General features: G+C 38.4%; 1 protein-coding gene across 6 annotated transcripts in view; it reads left to right on the forward strand.

The window, feature by feature from the left end:
- Positions 1–16,365, forward strand: part of UBN2 (ubinuclein 2) — an 86,386-nt gene that overhangs the window by 66,115 nt on the left and 3,906 nt on the right. For 5 of the 6 annotated variants that reach the window (XM_060633242.3, XM_060633246.3, XM_060633244.3 and 2 more), the window contains one exon: positions 980–11,314. The exons of the other annotated variant lie outside the window; for it this stretch is intronic. In XM_060633242.3, the coding sequence (XP_060489225.1) occupies positions 980–1,029 (50 nt within the window). In that variant the 3' untranslated portion in view covers positions 1,030–11,314. Of the gene's footprint in view, positions 1–979; positions 11,315–16,365 lie in introns of those variants that run through there. 6 annotated transcript variants of the gene reach the window in all.

Below are 16,365 nucleotides of genomic sequence, written 5' to 3' on the forward strand. Positions count from 1 at the left end.
ACCTTGTTAAACTTTCTCTATATTTTGTTGGCTCTTAAGGTCACTGGGTTCTAGTCTTGCCCATTTTAAATAGAGTAATCAACTAACTAAAATTTAAGAAATAAGTCAGCATATAAATAAATACATACAATAATCAACATTTTCCCAATTAAAAGCTAAAAACCATATGTAAGGAGCACCTGGGTGGCTCAGTCGGTTGAGCGTCCGACTTTGACTCAGGTCATGATCTCATGGTCTTGAGTTCGAGCCCCGCCTCAGGTTCTGTGCTGACAGCTCAGAGCCTACAGCCTGCTTCGGATTCTGTATCTCCCTCTCTCTCTGCCCTTCCCCTGCTCACACGCTCTCTCTCTCTCTCTCCCTCTCTCTCTGAAAAATAAATGAACATTAAAAAAAAAAAACAACACACATGTAAAACTAGAAACCGTTGTTCCCAGTTAGCAGACTTTCCTATCACTTACAACTTTTGCCAGGTTAGGACCAAAACAAAGACTCAGCTGGAATTTTCACTACCAGTGTATCCCATTTATTTACATAAATAATCGAGAATTAATTATCAAATGCTATGTCATGGCAAGGAATTTAATTTCACTTGCAAGAAAATGAAATTGACTTTGTCTTCTAAAGGGATCAAAAGATGTGGTAGGTTCCTTGAAGGTGGGGATTATGTCTTTTTTATGTTCCTTTGTGATCCTCATAGCATTTGATACAGTGGGTTCTGAGATGGATAATAATAGTATTTCAACTGAAAACCAATCAAACCACAGCCATTTGACTTAAGAGGATCTTTTTTGTTGAGTTCTCTTATGTTTCTCAACCTCTGTAATGCCATACATAGCATGTAAATTATTAAAGGTTATCTTTTTTAGCAGTGTCATTTCACGTGGAAATTAAACGTTAATTGTTCTCATTGCTCTGTTTGCTTTTAATATGTATTTTTATGACACACCGACACAGCCCAATTAAACATCTCTTTTCTCAGATGGAGGCCAAAGTAAAGGGGACACTAAATTACCACGGAAATCTCAGTGACTTCCCAGCGAGCAATGGAGATGAGACACTCAGCTGGCTGATGGAATCTACCTGATGGGAAAGTACTCATGTGGTCATAGGGCTGCTGTTCTGTCGATGTTTACATTCTCTCGTCCCAAGCACTGTGGTGAGGAGGAAAAAAGAAAAGAGAACATTACTTGAGTCAAGCCAGGTGCAGGAGGAAGAAATGCTTTCGTGCAAAGTTAGTGACCTGTGGTCTCCTCTAAAGAAAGACAAAGTGACCATATTAACTGACTTGAAAGAGACTCAGTTGTCAAACCCACAGAAGTACAAATTTGATTTTTTTCCCCGGGGGAGAAAGAAGGAATCTGAGGATTTGGGTAAACTCCATCCATCCTGGGGGTTGGATCTGAACACTTGTAGACATAATCGCATAATAAAAGGCAGTCTATCTGGAATTAGGCCAGTTTGTCAGGAGTAACAATCATGTTTATCTGAGTGGACTATGCAGCAAATTTGCCACACAACAAAATTAACGACCCTGTGTTTGGTCCAGACAGTAGCTGAGGAAATCCTGTACTCTCACAAGTCCTGAACAAACTTGAATCTTCTCCAGTGTGTAGCAACCCCCCATGTAAATCAGTGGACTAAAGATGTTTCAGGAAAGTTATTTTAGCACAGTGATACATATTATTAAATCATCAAGATTTTTAAAAGTGAAGAAATTGAGCCTGTTGCTCTTAACAGACAAACTTAGATGTCCCCTTTTTGTAAAAGGGTCAATTTCATCTTCCATTCAGAAGCAGGTACTTAACTCTCCTTCAGGTGATTTGTGCATCTGGTATTGACTGGTTAATTCTTACTTCCATTCTTGATGTTAAAATGTGACTCTTCAGAAATGGGGATCTTTGACGTAGGGCTGCGACTTCGGTGCTCCTAGCCCCTGCAGGCCCAACACCCTGAACTGTAAACTTCCCCAGCCGCACCTCGGTTCACAACTTCTCCTGGTCTTGTAGCTAGTGGTACTTCAGGTGATTCTTAATTGTTGATAGAGACAGGCGTGAGTGTGTACTACACATGCCTCTTCGTTGGTCATTCAAATGGCATATATCTATTTTTGGAATTTTTAAGATAGTATTTTAAAGGGAGGAATTACATTAGGATCATTATGTGTATAAGGGATTATTTTTTATAACAATCACAGTGTATTTTTACTCCCTGTATCCAGTGTAGTGAAATTGATTTGGAGCATTTGGGATCTTCAAGCTTTATTAATATTTACTGAGAATATTGATATGTGAGTAAAGCTGCAGATAACGGGATAACAAAACTGCTCAGTTCTTATAGCTTCCTTATGCAAATACATACTCAACAAAGGATGTTAAGGGAGAAATTTATGGTTCTTTTTGAATATATTGGATTTGATTTTTTTTTTTTCCCTCACCTTTGGTCTTGTCTCCTTTTCTCCCTATTTAGGCTTCTGAATGTTTTCAAACTATACCCATGATTGGTGTAAGCTTGATCCATTTATAACAATAGACTAACCTAAAAAACAGCATGAAATTGATAGTAGCAAGATTTGCATCTTTTTTCATTACAAGTCACCCTATACCCTTACATTTCTTCAAATAAGTGTATTAACCTGGCCCTTTTTTCCTTTTACAAGCACAAGTCCCAAATAGCCTATAGGACTGTGAATAAATTACCACAGATCTGTTCAGATCTGTATACCTATATTTTGACTTCAAAGTCACATTGGCTTGCTTCATAGCAACAAGTTAATAAGTAACTGAAAGCTTTAGTTCCAAGAACTTTTTACAGTAAGGGGAAAGGATTATTTCAAAGGAATCACTGATATAATTACTTGCCCCTAAGAATTTAGTTTACCAGTAAAACATAAGAATGTTGTATCAACCCCAGTTGGAAGGATATTGGGATGTTGCAGCGAGGCTTGACTTGAATCGAATATGTTTAATTAAAGGTTGTTTGGTTTTTTAAATTAGGGAAGCTTACCCACTTCTTGAGTTATTCGAGTGTAGTATACCTGTTGCTTTTATCTAATTTGGAAAAAGAAGTCTTTGCTAATACTCTATGGGAGTTTTCCTTTGGGAAGCAATAGACTTTGTTTTACTTCCCACACCAGGAGAGAAGTCACAGTGCATACTAATCTCTCTTCCTGCTGATAATTGTGTATGTGTTCATCTGTGTGCATATGAAGATTTATTTATATATAAATTCATTACTAATGTAAGTCAGGGAATAATTTCGGTTTCTTAAATCCATCAGTTCTGAATCATGCTACGTGAAGATCCCTGACAATTCTTGGTTGTCATTAGAGAAGAACAGGATTATCAATTCTTCCCCCAAGTATTATTTTATAACTAACCATTAAAATTATCTGAAGGCTCTTGGCTCTGAAAAGTCCATATTTATGGAGATGATATTCTATTCTCTTCACTCTTGATTCCTTGAGGACTGCTACCTGGTCCCCCCCCTCAGCCCCCCACCACATTTTCACTAACTTTCGTCCATTTCAATCAAGACGACCCTTTTATGTTGTACAAATGAAACAAACATCTTTATATTTCTTAATAGATAAGTATGACCAGAGAGCTCCTAGATGTAAATACAGAACTGTTTCTTTTCTAGATCATAACATTGAAAATGGTGTCCATACTTTATGGGTGCCTGTCTTTACAGTTTTTCTTACTAAATACAACCATATAAATTGGTTATTTTTTAGCACAGAGACTTGTGACTCATACTGTATTTTTGCACTGAAAAGTCAAATCGTGTTATTTTTTAAAACGGTGAGTAATTGGAAAGGATATAGAGCAATGTGTATTTCTGAAGAGCATTAGCAACATCCCAATGCAAAAATAATCAGCACACTTAATTATGTCCCAGTCAGCGGGATTCTTGATTCAGGAAAATTAAGCTGTTTTGTTTTCAACTGTCGTGTATTTTAAATTGCCTTCACTGATGTATAAGCTGTTACTGTACATACAAGTTAATCCTCAGTATTCACAAGCAATAACGGTCAGCAGAGTTGTCTTCAGAGATAGCAGTGCTGAGCCTCAGTTGGAGACTGTTTGGGAGCAAAGTGTCAAGCTCATTCAGAGCCTCCAAAGTCAATGCAAGCAATAATTCCACTATAACTCAATTCTAATTCTTTCTCACATGCTTCTCAAATCCAAGTGTAAAAGAAATCATGGTTTTAAAACAGCCTGAAGAAAAACGTTTTGGAAAAAGAAGTGAAGTTAATGTGAAGTCACAAAATCCCGATATTCTGAGGAAATCAGAGGATTGTGTTAGTACATTCTGTCATGCCTGCCACCCCTTTGATGGATGTTGTTACCCCAAATTACATTTTTTTTATATCCTAGAAGTTGAATAGGGTGTATTGCATCACCGAGGTAGGAGGAAGAACCGGGCACATACATGTTTGGATACTGTGGGTTTGACACCTGTTTGAAAACAACGTATTGGGAAAGATTTTTAACCCAGGATCCCCAACCACCCACCCCACCCCACCCCACCCCCTCCAAAGCAGATCTAAATTGTTTACTACCCAGGGTTGGAAAGGGCAGACACGTCTAGTCTGTTCCGGTTGCCCTTACCACTCCCCTTTCCACCTCTACTTGGTTCAAGACATTTTCTGAAATGGAAATTCTGCTGTTAATCAAACTGCCATTGATTGTGAGAACTCTATGTCCCTTGGGATCATCTCTTAGAACTCCAGTTATCTATCATATTTGCTGCTACATTTGTAACATGAACTTTGCCTGTATTGGTCGATTTTAATCTAATTTACAGTTCTTCATTTCTAGGAGGTTTTGTCATATAACTTGACCCATGTATAGAGTTAGGATACTTTATTTTAGGAGTGTACCGTAAAAGCACACTGGTTGGTCCCTGTATTCTTTTTATTATCACTTAGGTTTTGAATTTATGTTTGCCTTTTTGGTTCGTTGATGTTTTGTTTTGCTTTGTTTTAAATTAGAAATAGAAGAGTGAGAAAAATCTATAATCAGGCCAAACTTGAGAACTTTCCCTTGTGCTTCAGCACTATAGTTTCTGCTGACCATATGTTCTCAAAAGGGGCACTTTTACTTTCTCTTGTGCATGTATGATTGTTTTGTTATGTTTTTTGCTTTTGTAATAAGCAGAAGAAAAATGCAGTAGTAGGTAAATGATTACAAACATGTTCTGCAATTTTATTTTATAAAATTTAAGGGGAAAAGTTTAACTCTCTGTAAATCATTTCTTAGCTCTGGTAAAATGCTTATTCCTCTAAAACACGCTCAATTCAGGCCTTTGTCTTCGTTAAGTGCCTTTTTTTTTCTTTCTTTTTTCCCCTCTTGAAAGTGTTCTCAGATATCCTAAAGTACAGGCTAATAAGTCAGGGGATTCAGGAGGAAGAATCTCATACTTGCCAACATCATGTCATGCTGTAATATTATTCTTCCTTTTTTTGTTTTATAAGTATAAGGATATATGTATAAGATACATACATACATATATATGTATACATATGTAATATACATATCCATATATATACATATATATACATATACATATATATACATATACATATGTGTGTGTGTGTGTGTGTGTGTGTGTGTGTGTGTGTGTATAACTAGTAGCTGCTGTACCATCGCATCCTTTCCAAACACACTCCTTTCAGTGTTTGCAAAACTTCTGGCTTGTTTATTCCATTGTTTTAGTCAATTCAAATGGGTAGATTGGGAAACTGTCTTTATACAAGATGCTATCTTCCCCCTTTGAGTATCTGTTTGTAGAAGTTAACAAAAATACCTAAATATAATAAGTCATTTATTTCAAGTAAAATAAATTTAGTGGACTCACTGACCATCCTGGATGTAACCCACTGCTCTGTGCCCTTCAAACGTGGCATGAGTACTATTGGAGAAAGCATTGGAATAACAGTCTTTTGTGGGTCAAGTTGATAAGGAGCACTTATCAAGTTATGGCAGGCAAGACTAAAGACATGGGCAGCTAGAGTCAGAAGCTCGGTGTTGTATCTGAATAAGTTTTGAACAAAGATGGCAACTTTGTCAACATTAAACGTGCATCAGATTTTTCTCTGGGAAATTATTTTTGAAGAATTCATATAGCTGCATATCTGTGAAAAGGTTGATAAACTCAGAAAGACTTCACATACTCATGTAAACACTCATATAACCTATAGCATTCTTGAGAGATCTTCAGTTTTCTTTTTATTTGCCAGATAATTACATCTGGCTTACTCTGATTTTATGGTTATTTAGATTTCTCCCTTGAACAAACTGGCCTAATTTTCGGTATCTAAGATTCATCTGTTTCTTGTTAAAAACAGGTATGATACATTAAGGGAGACTAAGTTGAACCAATCCTCAAAGCCCAGTACAAATATATCTAATAAGTGCCCCCTTTTAAAGACATTTTAATTGGGAAGAGGAGACGGGTGGCGAACAAGAAAGCAGCGGCTCCTGGTAGCGCTACCTGAGAGCACAGCGCTTATCTGGCAGCCTCAGTTCGGGCGAGTCATTCTTGAATTACTATATTTAACAGGGGGAATATCATTTAACCTTCGTGCCTCAGACTACCCATTCGAAAATTGGGTATAATAATATTCACCTACCTCCCAGGGATATCAGAGACTTTACTATTTCAAAAATACTTTGAGTTTTTCTAAATGTCCTATAGATTTAAAAAGTATCACCATCTTCCCGCAGAGGCTAAAAAAATGTGTCCCCATGATGGGTATAAAAAGCACCATATGATTTTTAAGTTTAAAGAAGAATCACTGGAATTCTAATTCAGATGCATATTATTTAAACATATTTGTGGTGGGATGAAAATGGTTAGTTTCAGGTTAACAAGTGGGGAGGGGGAATAACACTAAGTTGCTTAATTGTAAGTAGATTTTCTTTTTTAGCCTTTTATGGTGTTAATACATGTGTGATTTTTGCCAAGGCCGTGGAGCTGCAGCTAGGTAAAGGTTGGGTGATTGGCTACTGAAGTTGGTAAATGATCCTGAAAGTTTTTTCCGTCTCACTTTTCCATCTTCTCAGTCTGCTTTCCTTAGAGCACTTGTTTGGTGATGGAAAGCTAAGCTTTTAGCTTCTAAGCAGGAATGGACAACTCCTCATTCTTGTAAATCAGAGACTGTGTACTATTCATGTCACTACTGGCTTCTCTGGCTTTGCCCTGAAGGAGCAGGCGCTACACGCCGTCAGCCGGGTGTACCGTTAGCCCGGCCACCTCTGTGTAATTCAGGCTCCTTCCACCCACGACGGAGGCGGAGTCATTTGCCACTCAGGTTACAGAAGAATGGGGAGAGGGGAGGCAGGATTCCCTTCTTAGCTGGGACACGGGTGGGAAGGGTGGGGGTAGAAGGAAACCGGTTTTTGCTCATCTCTAAGGAAGAAACGAAGATCATTTTATCCCACTTTCCATCCTGGCATATTAAGTAGTGATGCTTACAATTTTCCTTTATCGTTTCAAACAACAGCAACAGCGGGAAAAAATAGATGCTGCATTTTTAGTTAGGGCTAAATGCTAAGCAACAATTATTAGAGAGTGTGTGCAGAATTAAATTACAGCACAGATTCAGGGTCAGGAAAGAGAATGTAGACCGTAAGGAAGAAATTATCCAGCTCAAGTGAGTCAAGAGAAAGCACCATGCCCAAGCAGACCGAGCATCTGGGTTAATTCCCACAACTGGCCAAGGCCCATTTAATATCTAGTGATAGGATGTTTTTCCTTAAAAATCACTTTTTGGTTGTTTACTGCTTTTTCCAGATAAGGCCTTAGTTAGTAACCTCTAAATATCAGCTATGCAGATAAACGTACTCTTTATTTTCCACATTTCCCTCTTTTTCCATGCTTCAGATAATAGATGTTAAATGACTTCTACCCAAAGAAATAAGGCATAAGGGTTTTGTTGAATGTGTGTTTGTTCCTCTAGGGAAAATTAACAGAAGCATAACACAGAGATATTTTGTGTGTTCCTCTATCCTAAAATGTGAACTTTATATTCAAAAACTTAAGTACAGATCCTTTTACTGGTGCAAAACTGTAGTTAGAATCATGGAGTGTCTTTGGGTTGTTAAGATAAAATAGTCCCAGTGTTCAGTTCTGAGAACGTTTTAGATTCTGTGGCACAGTGTTCAGGTTTATAGAGCTGAACAGTTGGTCAGACTCTAATTAAAAATAGCTTTGAATGTTTAATGTTGAATTCCTTCTTTCCTCATTCTTCTTACCTCTAGTTTGAGCTCTTAAGTTAACCATTTCATCAGCTAGTTGCTACACTAGAATATCACTTGCATGTTGTCAAGAGTCTGGGGCAGAAAGGTTAGACTTTCACCTCCTTTTCTCACTCACCTGGCCCATCTTTCCTGTGTCTCCACTGAATTCAGAAGGGAAGACTACGGTACAGGCATTGTCCAGGAGACTGTTTATATCCTAGCACAGACTCAGACAGGAACTCAGAGGAGTTTAATGAGACTGTCTTTGAACAACTTGACAGTAAATGACATTTTTCTCAGATACTCCCAAAGTACTGTTTGCTTGAAAGTAGCTATTTGTGACCTTTATTTAATTTCCTCATACTGTAATTCTTGAACTTCTCAGTCTTTCTTACCTATTTCTATTTAGAATACGTTAGCAGTTTTCTGAACTGTTTCCCAAACAGGTCAAGAATACTTCCAGAAATCTCAGTAGTATAGTTAAGGGGGTCTGTATTTCCAGGATTTGGAATCATCACTGGTGACTGGAATTTTTTTTTCTCTTCTCCCTTGTATTAAAAACTAGATTACTCTCCTGCTACACAGTGTGGTAGCTGTAATTCATGGCCTCCTCTTGATACTTTTCAAGGCTATTCAAAAAAGATGCAGACTTTTATCAAGGGCTCTTATTTCTCCTAATACTCTTCCTTGCTTATTTTCATACCGCCCCTGGAATAAACCTACTTTTGCAAAGGCCTGAGTCACACAGGCCATATAAATTCTTGCCAGTTTTAATGTTCCTCAGAAGACTCTGCCCATTATTTTCTCCCATTTTGCTAAGAATAATATAATTCTATTTTACCTTAAATCTAGTTTTAAAATATTTTGTAATAGAGCACTAATGGAAACCTAATTGAAATACAAAAAAGATAACTATTCCTCAAGATAACTTGGAAATACTTTTGTTTTTGAAGTTAACAGCTCCACCTACCCCCAAGCACATTTCAGAGTCAGCAGTAACGAAGACCAGCCACTTGGCATCTTTTTCTGTGTGACAACCTGCCTTTAATTTGTCAGATCTTACCTACCTTGTATTTTCTGTCCTCGCAACCATAAACTTTTCTCATTTTTGGCTGTCGTGTGCTGTTTGCAGGGTTGACGTGCCCTGTGGCAGCACATAGGATTTTTCTTTCCCAAACCTGCAAATTTACCAAGGATGACCCCGGTTTGGGCAAGGGGCATTAAAAGACAAAGAAGTTATTCTCAGCTGATAAAAGTATTGCTGTTTTTATATAGTGAGTTTAGAAAATTGGTCAAAGATGGCCAACTTTTTAAATCCTGGCTATGCCTACATAATTAATTACATATCCCGTCTGAGACCTTCTGATAAGTAAGGGGCCCTTCCACCAGTAGAGGCAGGTTTGCAACCTACAGATAATTTCCTCCGGCCAGCCATAGAAAAGATTCAAACTTTGTACTGTCCTTTTGTTGGCTGTCGTTGAAAAATTATATTATAGAAAGTATCAAAAATATCAAACTGTTCTTAAGAAGAGTATATAATGTGGGGCTTGCCTTTGTGTTTTGCTCACTAAACGTTGTCAAGCTTAAAAGAAAAGGAAATGAAATCTCTGGCTGGTGAAAATTTTGTGCCCCAAACAATACGTTAATCAAAGTCTACCAAGGTAACTAAGTGATGGGTGTTTTCTCTCTTTCATTACAAGCAAGAAAGTTTATTCGCAGTTGTAAAATTATAGCGGAACTGCAGACCTATTTGCTATAACTGATTGGAAATAAAGATTCTGATTTTTAGTCTGGGTAAGCACATATTTCCAACACTTGTGGTATGCATTTTGATAAGGGGGAGACTTTTGTTTGGTAACAGAAGGAAAAAACAGGACTTATTTATACAGTGAACGTTCACTCTGTAGAGGAACTTCCCTCCAGGTACACATCTTCCTCTTACCTTAGCCGCCTCCGCACTTGGTAGAGATGCCAACATGTTTCACAACCGATCTTGAAGGAAGGAGCCTAAAGAATTGCTGCTCCTCTGGGTGAAAGGCACTGATTACTGTATCGCGTTTGTTTGTAGGGAGGTGCGTTTTTGCTCACTTGAAGGGATATACTGTATTTTAAATAAGTGTGTGACTTAATATTTGGGGATTTTTTTTTTCCTCCTTTAAAACTGGACCTGAACACAGCTTTGAGTTGATATTTGTAATAATCTCAGGACCTGAAAGATTGTAGCATTTAGTGTGTCTTAAAAATTATGTACTGTACCAGCCATGGATTTTTGTAAATATACCTGTCTCCCTTTTTTGTATTATTTTAGTAAAAAAAATAATAAATTTAAATAAAAGGGGGTGGTGATGACATGTGAATGGGTGTGGGTATGTATGTGTGTGTGTTTGTATAAGGCTCTTTTGAGACGAACTGGTGCTTGTTTAATTTCCGGCTCTGAGGAGAGCAGGAATATGGCCAAACTGCTGCTACCGACCCTGCACTGAGCCCAGGTGTTTCCATTTTGTCTTTCCCAGTGCTTGATTGGACGCGGGCCACCAGGAAATGACTCAGAAGCTAAACTCTTCTTCCCACTGCCACCTTGCCTTTGCATTCTCGGTTCTGCACACCCTTTGAACTTCCGTGGCAAAGCTTTCCAAACTCTGGGTGGCTTGTCGGTCTGTAGTTTTCAGAGAGCTCTTGTCACTATTTTCTAAGAAGAAAGAAGGACAGGTAAATTTCGTAACCAAAAAATGATCACACATTTCAGAAAACCCTGATGAATTCTGGACATGTGAGAGGGCTTAAACATTCCTAAATGTGGATCTGTGAATTGAGAAAATCAGCCCCGTGGATATACGCCTTCAGTGCAGGGAAAAAAAAATTTTTTTTTTTTTTTTTTTTTTTTTTTTTTTTGCAACAGCCTTGCTCATATTCCAGGTATAGTTAGCAAATCCCTGTTTTAAAGCAGGAGCCTTATTTGATTCCGTGTAGATGTTTCCTGTCTATCCTTTGTGACAGGACCTTTTACATGAGTGTTTTTTCTTTTTGTATGTGTTATGTGTTGTATTAAATAAAGAGGAATGTACATATTACTCTTGTGTCTGTTGTATTATTGGGCTAACTTGGATTTTAATATCTCATTCTTTTAGTAGTGGTTGAGTATATGTTGTCTGTATTGTACTGTGCTGAGCGCTATCGGATACAGAAGTAAAGGGCAGGGGCCCCACCTTCAGGGTATTGACAAACACTTTGCAGTCTCCTGACAAGTTAAAAGGTAACAATTCGAAATTTGTCACAAGGGTGTGGTCCATTGCTGCCTGACATGTGAGTTCAGAACAGGGAAGAAATTGGACTGGATGGCACCGAGCTGGGTCTCAGGATACTGGGATTTGGCTAGGAAGAAGGAAAGGGGAATGTCCCGAGCAGAGTCAGGAAATAGACGAGGCTGGTGTGAGGTGTATACTGGGATTGGTAGAAGCCAGACTGTGGAAGTCCTGGAATGTAGGCTTGCTAGGTTCTTCCTCCGGGTTATAGGGTGTGTGTGTGTGTGTGTGTGTGTGTGTGTGTGACAGAAAGCAAGGAATACTACTACTAGGGTCAAAGTTTGAAATGTAGATATGGGAATTCGGCAGAACTGATCATCTTTGGGGTGTCTGGCTGGCTCAGTTGCTGGTAGAATGTGCAACTTGATCTCAGGGTCATGGGCTCAAGGCTCATGTTGGGGATAGAGATTACTTAAAAAAAAAAAAAAAAAAAAAAAAGACCCCCAAACAAGAAGTGATCACCTTTTCAATCCTTACTTGTAGAAGACCTCTGGAGAAAATATTATTAAGATAAAGAGTAGAAAAAGAATTCAATCTTAGAACTCTGGTGAAAGAGTGGGGAAAAAATGACATAGAAAGCAACATGTGAGAGAAATTGAACAGTTTGTCATTTATAAGCGAATATGTATATATGCATAGAAAATACAGAAAAGACATATACCCCAAAGTATAGAGTGATTATATGAGTGTTTTTTTCCTTTTACTTATGCATATTTTTGGTGCGTTATCATTAAGAGGAAGAATTTTTAAAAGGGATGGTCCTCATGCATGGGGGAGAGCGTAGGCTGCAAATGCCCTCACTAAAAAACAATATTTAAAGACAGATACGCCAAAGCAGATTCTTGGTAGTAATAGCCCCTAAAGGTATCTATCGTTATTCAACTACATTCACCTATGTTGTCACCATCTTGTATATTAACATATTTAAAGGTGTTATCGTAAGCAAGATATTTTTAAATCTGTAATTTCCCCGAGTTTCTTTGACCATGGAATTTTTTCCGTGTAACTCCAATTAACATTAGGCATGTAAAGCACTTATTATCACGGTGACGCGTAGTAAGTACTAGGTAAATGTTAGCTTTTATCATCATTCAACCTAGTTCTGTTTTATTATTATTTCTGTAGTTTGGAAAAGTTTCTAAGATACTTGGCCCAAGGAGTTAAGGATTTCAGAATAACCTTTAGAGAGCCAACAAGTAATCCAGAAATGCTCCCAGCCTTCCAGAGTTGAACGAGGGCCAGGTGTCCAGAAGGGGTTCTTCAAAGGAGTATAGTGGAAAATATGCAGCAGGAAGTACTTCTGACACTGTCCATGTAGGCAAGAAATTGTCTCAGGCCTGAGCTCTGCCACAGGAGAGTGGTTGGTTAGGAAACGGGTGCATGGAACAGTTCCTGGTGATGGAGTTCAAAGGCAAAGTGAACCAATTGGTGCTGGAGTTAGTTACTTTGCTTTTATAAGTTTATTCAAAGGGAGAAAAGGATGGTACAAGGATTTCTGTACAGTGGTAAACGATTGAAACAGCCTAATGCCATGTTAGGATTTGGTTCAGTAAACAAAAATAATACTAAGTAAAAAAAAATTTTTAATAAGAAATGACCAAGATATCCAGGCATTAAGAAAGAGCAGACATAAATATAAATGCACACTGGCGCAGAAAAATAGAAAAACCAACACTCCCAAGTCCAGAGGCGTGGTGTGAGTGCTTGTTCTGTATCCTTTTACTTAAATGTATTTTCAACAAACGTGGATGATGTGAGAAAGGGCTTTTGTTGGTTTGTTTTTAAGAAACAGGTGGGCTTGGTGGAAGAAAGAAAAATGGGAAAGAGGCTCTTCCCTGTCTCATCACTGGGAAAAGGGAAAAGACCTTATTTCTTCTACTCAGATCCTGCTAGAGCCCCAAATTGGCTCTGTTTTGGAGGGAAGGCACAATGAACTGCTTGATTTAAAATCAAAATTTTCTTTGGAAAAGATTATCCTTGTACTTGGTTAAAAAAAAAAGTACCAAGTACATGGGCATACAGAGTGCAAAGCGTGTCTTTCCTGGCTATAGTCCCTGTTTTCTTTGCTCAGAGCAACCACTGCTACGAATTTCTCCAGCTATAAGTATAAATATGTACCTGACTCTTTAACATAAATTCAGCATACGCACTTTGCTGCACAGTACCTAGCATTTTTTCCAGTTGTCTCAGAGATCATTCCACATCAGTACATAGGGGTCTGTTCTGTTCTTTTTGACAGCTCACAGTCTTCCATACTTATGGTATCATCACGGTTTATTGTATTTATTTTTATTGATGAGCACTTAGATTACTATCACAAGGCAAACTGTAACATCCCGTGTATGTACATCACACGGAAGTTCGTTTTGGCGTGGGTAGTAATGACCTAACATCCTAGATTTGAAAGTCAGGGTCTGGAATCTCTGACGTTGCTTCTCATCCAAGTAAAGCTTTGAGAAATGCCTGGGAAAATCAATCCTTGTTTAAAGGAATTTGGAAAATTGGAAATAAAAGCAGAAGAGGTGACTCTGGGTACACCAAGGGTGGAGTCACACGCGAGGGAGACCATGAGTTTCTTCAAAGGACTGCCCCCTCTGATGTGTCGTGCGTGTCCTTGCCTCAAAAACGATGGCCCTTCCTCGTCAGTGTGTGCCTTGACATGGCTTGTTTTTTTCTGTCTGTATATTTACCTCTTCTGTGCCCTGTGTCTGTCCCTTTACCATTTCCCCACTATCTTTTTTCTAGTAGGTGGCATAGCATGAAGGAAAACAGGCTGACATTAGATGGGTTCACGAGTCCCCGCTCTGAAGCTGTGACACTAATTTAGACAAGATGCTTACCTTTTAGCCTGTTAACTTATTTCTACAGTGATGATAGCAACGATGGGGTGTGTGGTTGAATTAAGAGACTGGATATGGAAAGCACCTAGCATCGTGCCTAGCACATAAGAGCTAATTAATGGTGGCTACATTATTCTCTCTCTCTCTTCTGCCTTTTTTCTTCTTAAATTCATACTTCCTCTTGCTCTCCTAACTTCCCAAACTATAGAGGTGAAACCATAGTGGTTTTTTTTTTTTTTTTAATCTTTCTTAAAAAAAAAAAAAAAAAAAAAAAAGCTTACAGTACAGGAGTGGATAAATATCAGAATTCTTTCATTGCAGATGTCAAACCCCTGGCTTAAAAAGTAACCAGAACCTTGTCTAAAAAGTAAAGTCTATTAAACACAACAGTAAAGAGAATCTTTTGGTTCGTAGAACTGAGTAGTGTAGAGGTGAGCCTCGAGTAGGGGAAGCTTTATCCAGTGATTCGGTGTCCTCACCGTCTAGCCGTGTCTCTGCCCTGGCATTCGAAGTGCCAAGATTTCACAGATAGCCCTCTGACAGCCTCAGGCTCTCCCTTCGTGGCCAAGTGGCCGCTGCACTTCCAAACTCCATGTGTGTGTCGTGTGTCAGTTTCTTTTTGCCTTATGATACCTCATGTGCAAAGCAGTGCGTTAATCACGTGCCTCCAATCATAGTACGTGGTTCACCATCACTCAGTACAGCAACTCATTCCCTCATTTTATTATACATTCAGCTCCTCCTTCCTTCCTTAGTCCCCAGCGCCCTGTGTCTCATAGGTGCCCTCTTGATATGTGCCCCTTGTTATGCATGTTCACGTCTAAAATAGTGCTATTTAGTGCGTGTACAAATTTCATTTGTACGAACGGTCTGGGCCTATAAATTTTGCTCTTTCCTACTTTTCTCACTTTTCTTAAATTTGTCCATGTTGCTATGTGTACATCCTGTGTGTTGCTGCTTATCACCGTGTAGTATTCCATACTATGTATCCACCACGTTCTAGATACCCGTTTCTCTGGAGGTGGATACCTAGGTTGCCTCTAATTCCCTGTTATTGCAAGAAAGGCTATAGGCCGTCTTCTGCCGACTGCCTGTTCATCTCCGCTTATTATTCGATCGCGTTGTATCCTTTTGTTATAGATAATACTCTCTTACCAGTTGTAGGTGTGCTTGATATTTTAGTCTGTAACCCCCCTTTCAACTTTGTGGAGGACATCCTGAATTGAACAGAAAATGTTAACTTTTAATAGTCAAATTGATCTATTTGTCTACACGTATGTTGAGGCGCTTGTTAGGAGATATTTCCCTATCCCTGTGTCACAAATATATCTTCCTGCTCTTTCTTCTATTAACTTTATAGTTTTAAATTTTCTCCGTAAAGGTATTGTTCATGTATTGATTTCTAGGTACTTTATAGTTGTCGCTTTTATGAGTGGTATATTCTTCTCCATTCGATACTCTCATGGTTTTTGTGGGTCATGAGGAACGCTGTTGATTTCTGAAAGTTGAGTTTGTGTCCAGCAACTTTGCTGAACTCTCCTATTCCAGTAACTCATCTGATTATTTTATTAGCTTTTCAATGAAGATGATCATATCATCTACAAAAAATGACAGGGCGCCTGGCTGGTTCACTTGAAAAGCATGCGACTCTTGATCTTGGGGTTGTGAATTCAAGCCCATGTCGGGTGTCGAAATTACTGAAATCAATACATAACCTTTTCAAAATGACAGTTTAATCTCCCTTCCCAATTCTTTCACTTTCGTCTTATCTTAGAGCATTAGACTGGTCCTTTAATACTATTTAAACAGTAGTGGTGAAAGTGACATCTTTGTTCCTTTGTTCCTTGTCTCAATTTTCTCAAGTGTGCTGTTTATTCTAGGTTGTTGATATATAGATTTTTTTTTTTTTTTTTTTTTTTAGATTTTAAGAAGTTAAGAAAGTTCTATTCCTAATTTTCTGGGAATGCTGATCATAAGTGT

This window comes from Panthera onca, chromosome A2, assembly GCF_046562875.1.
Source record: "Panthera onca isolate mPanOnc1 chromosome A2, mPanOnc1 haplotype 2, whole genome shotgun sequence".
In the NCBI taxonomy this organism is placed as follows: Eukaryota; Metazoa; Chordata; class Mammalia; order Carnivora; family Felidae; genus Panthera; species Panthera onca.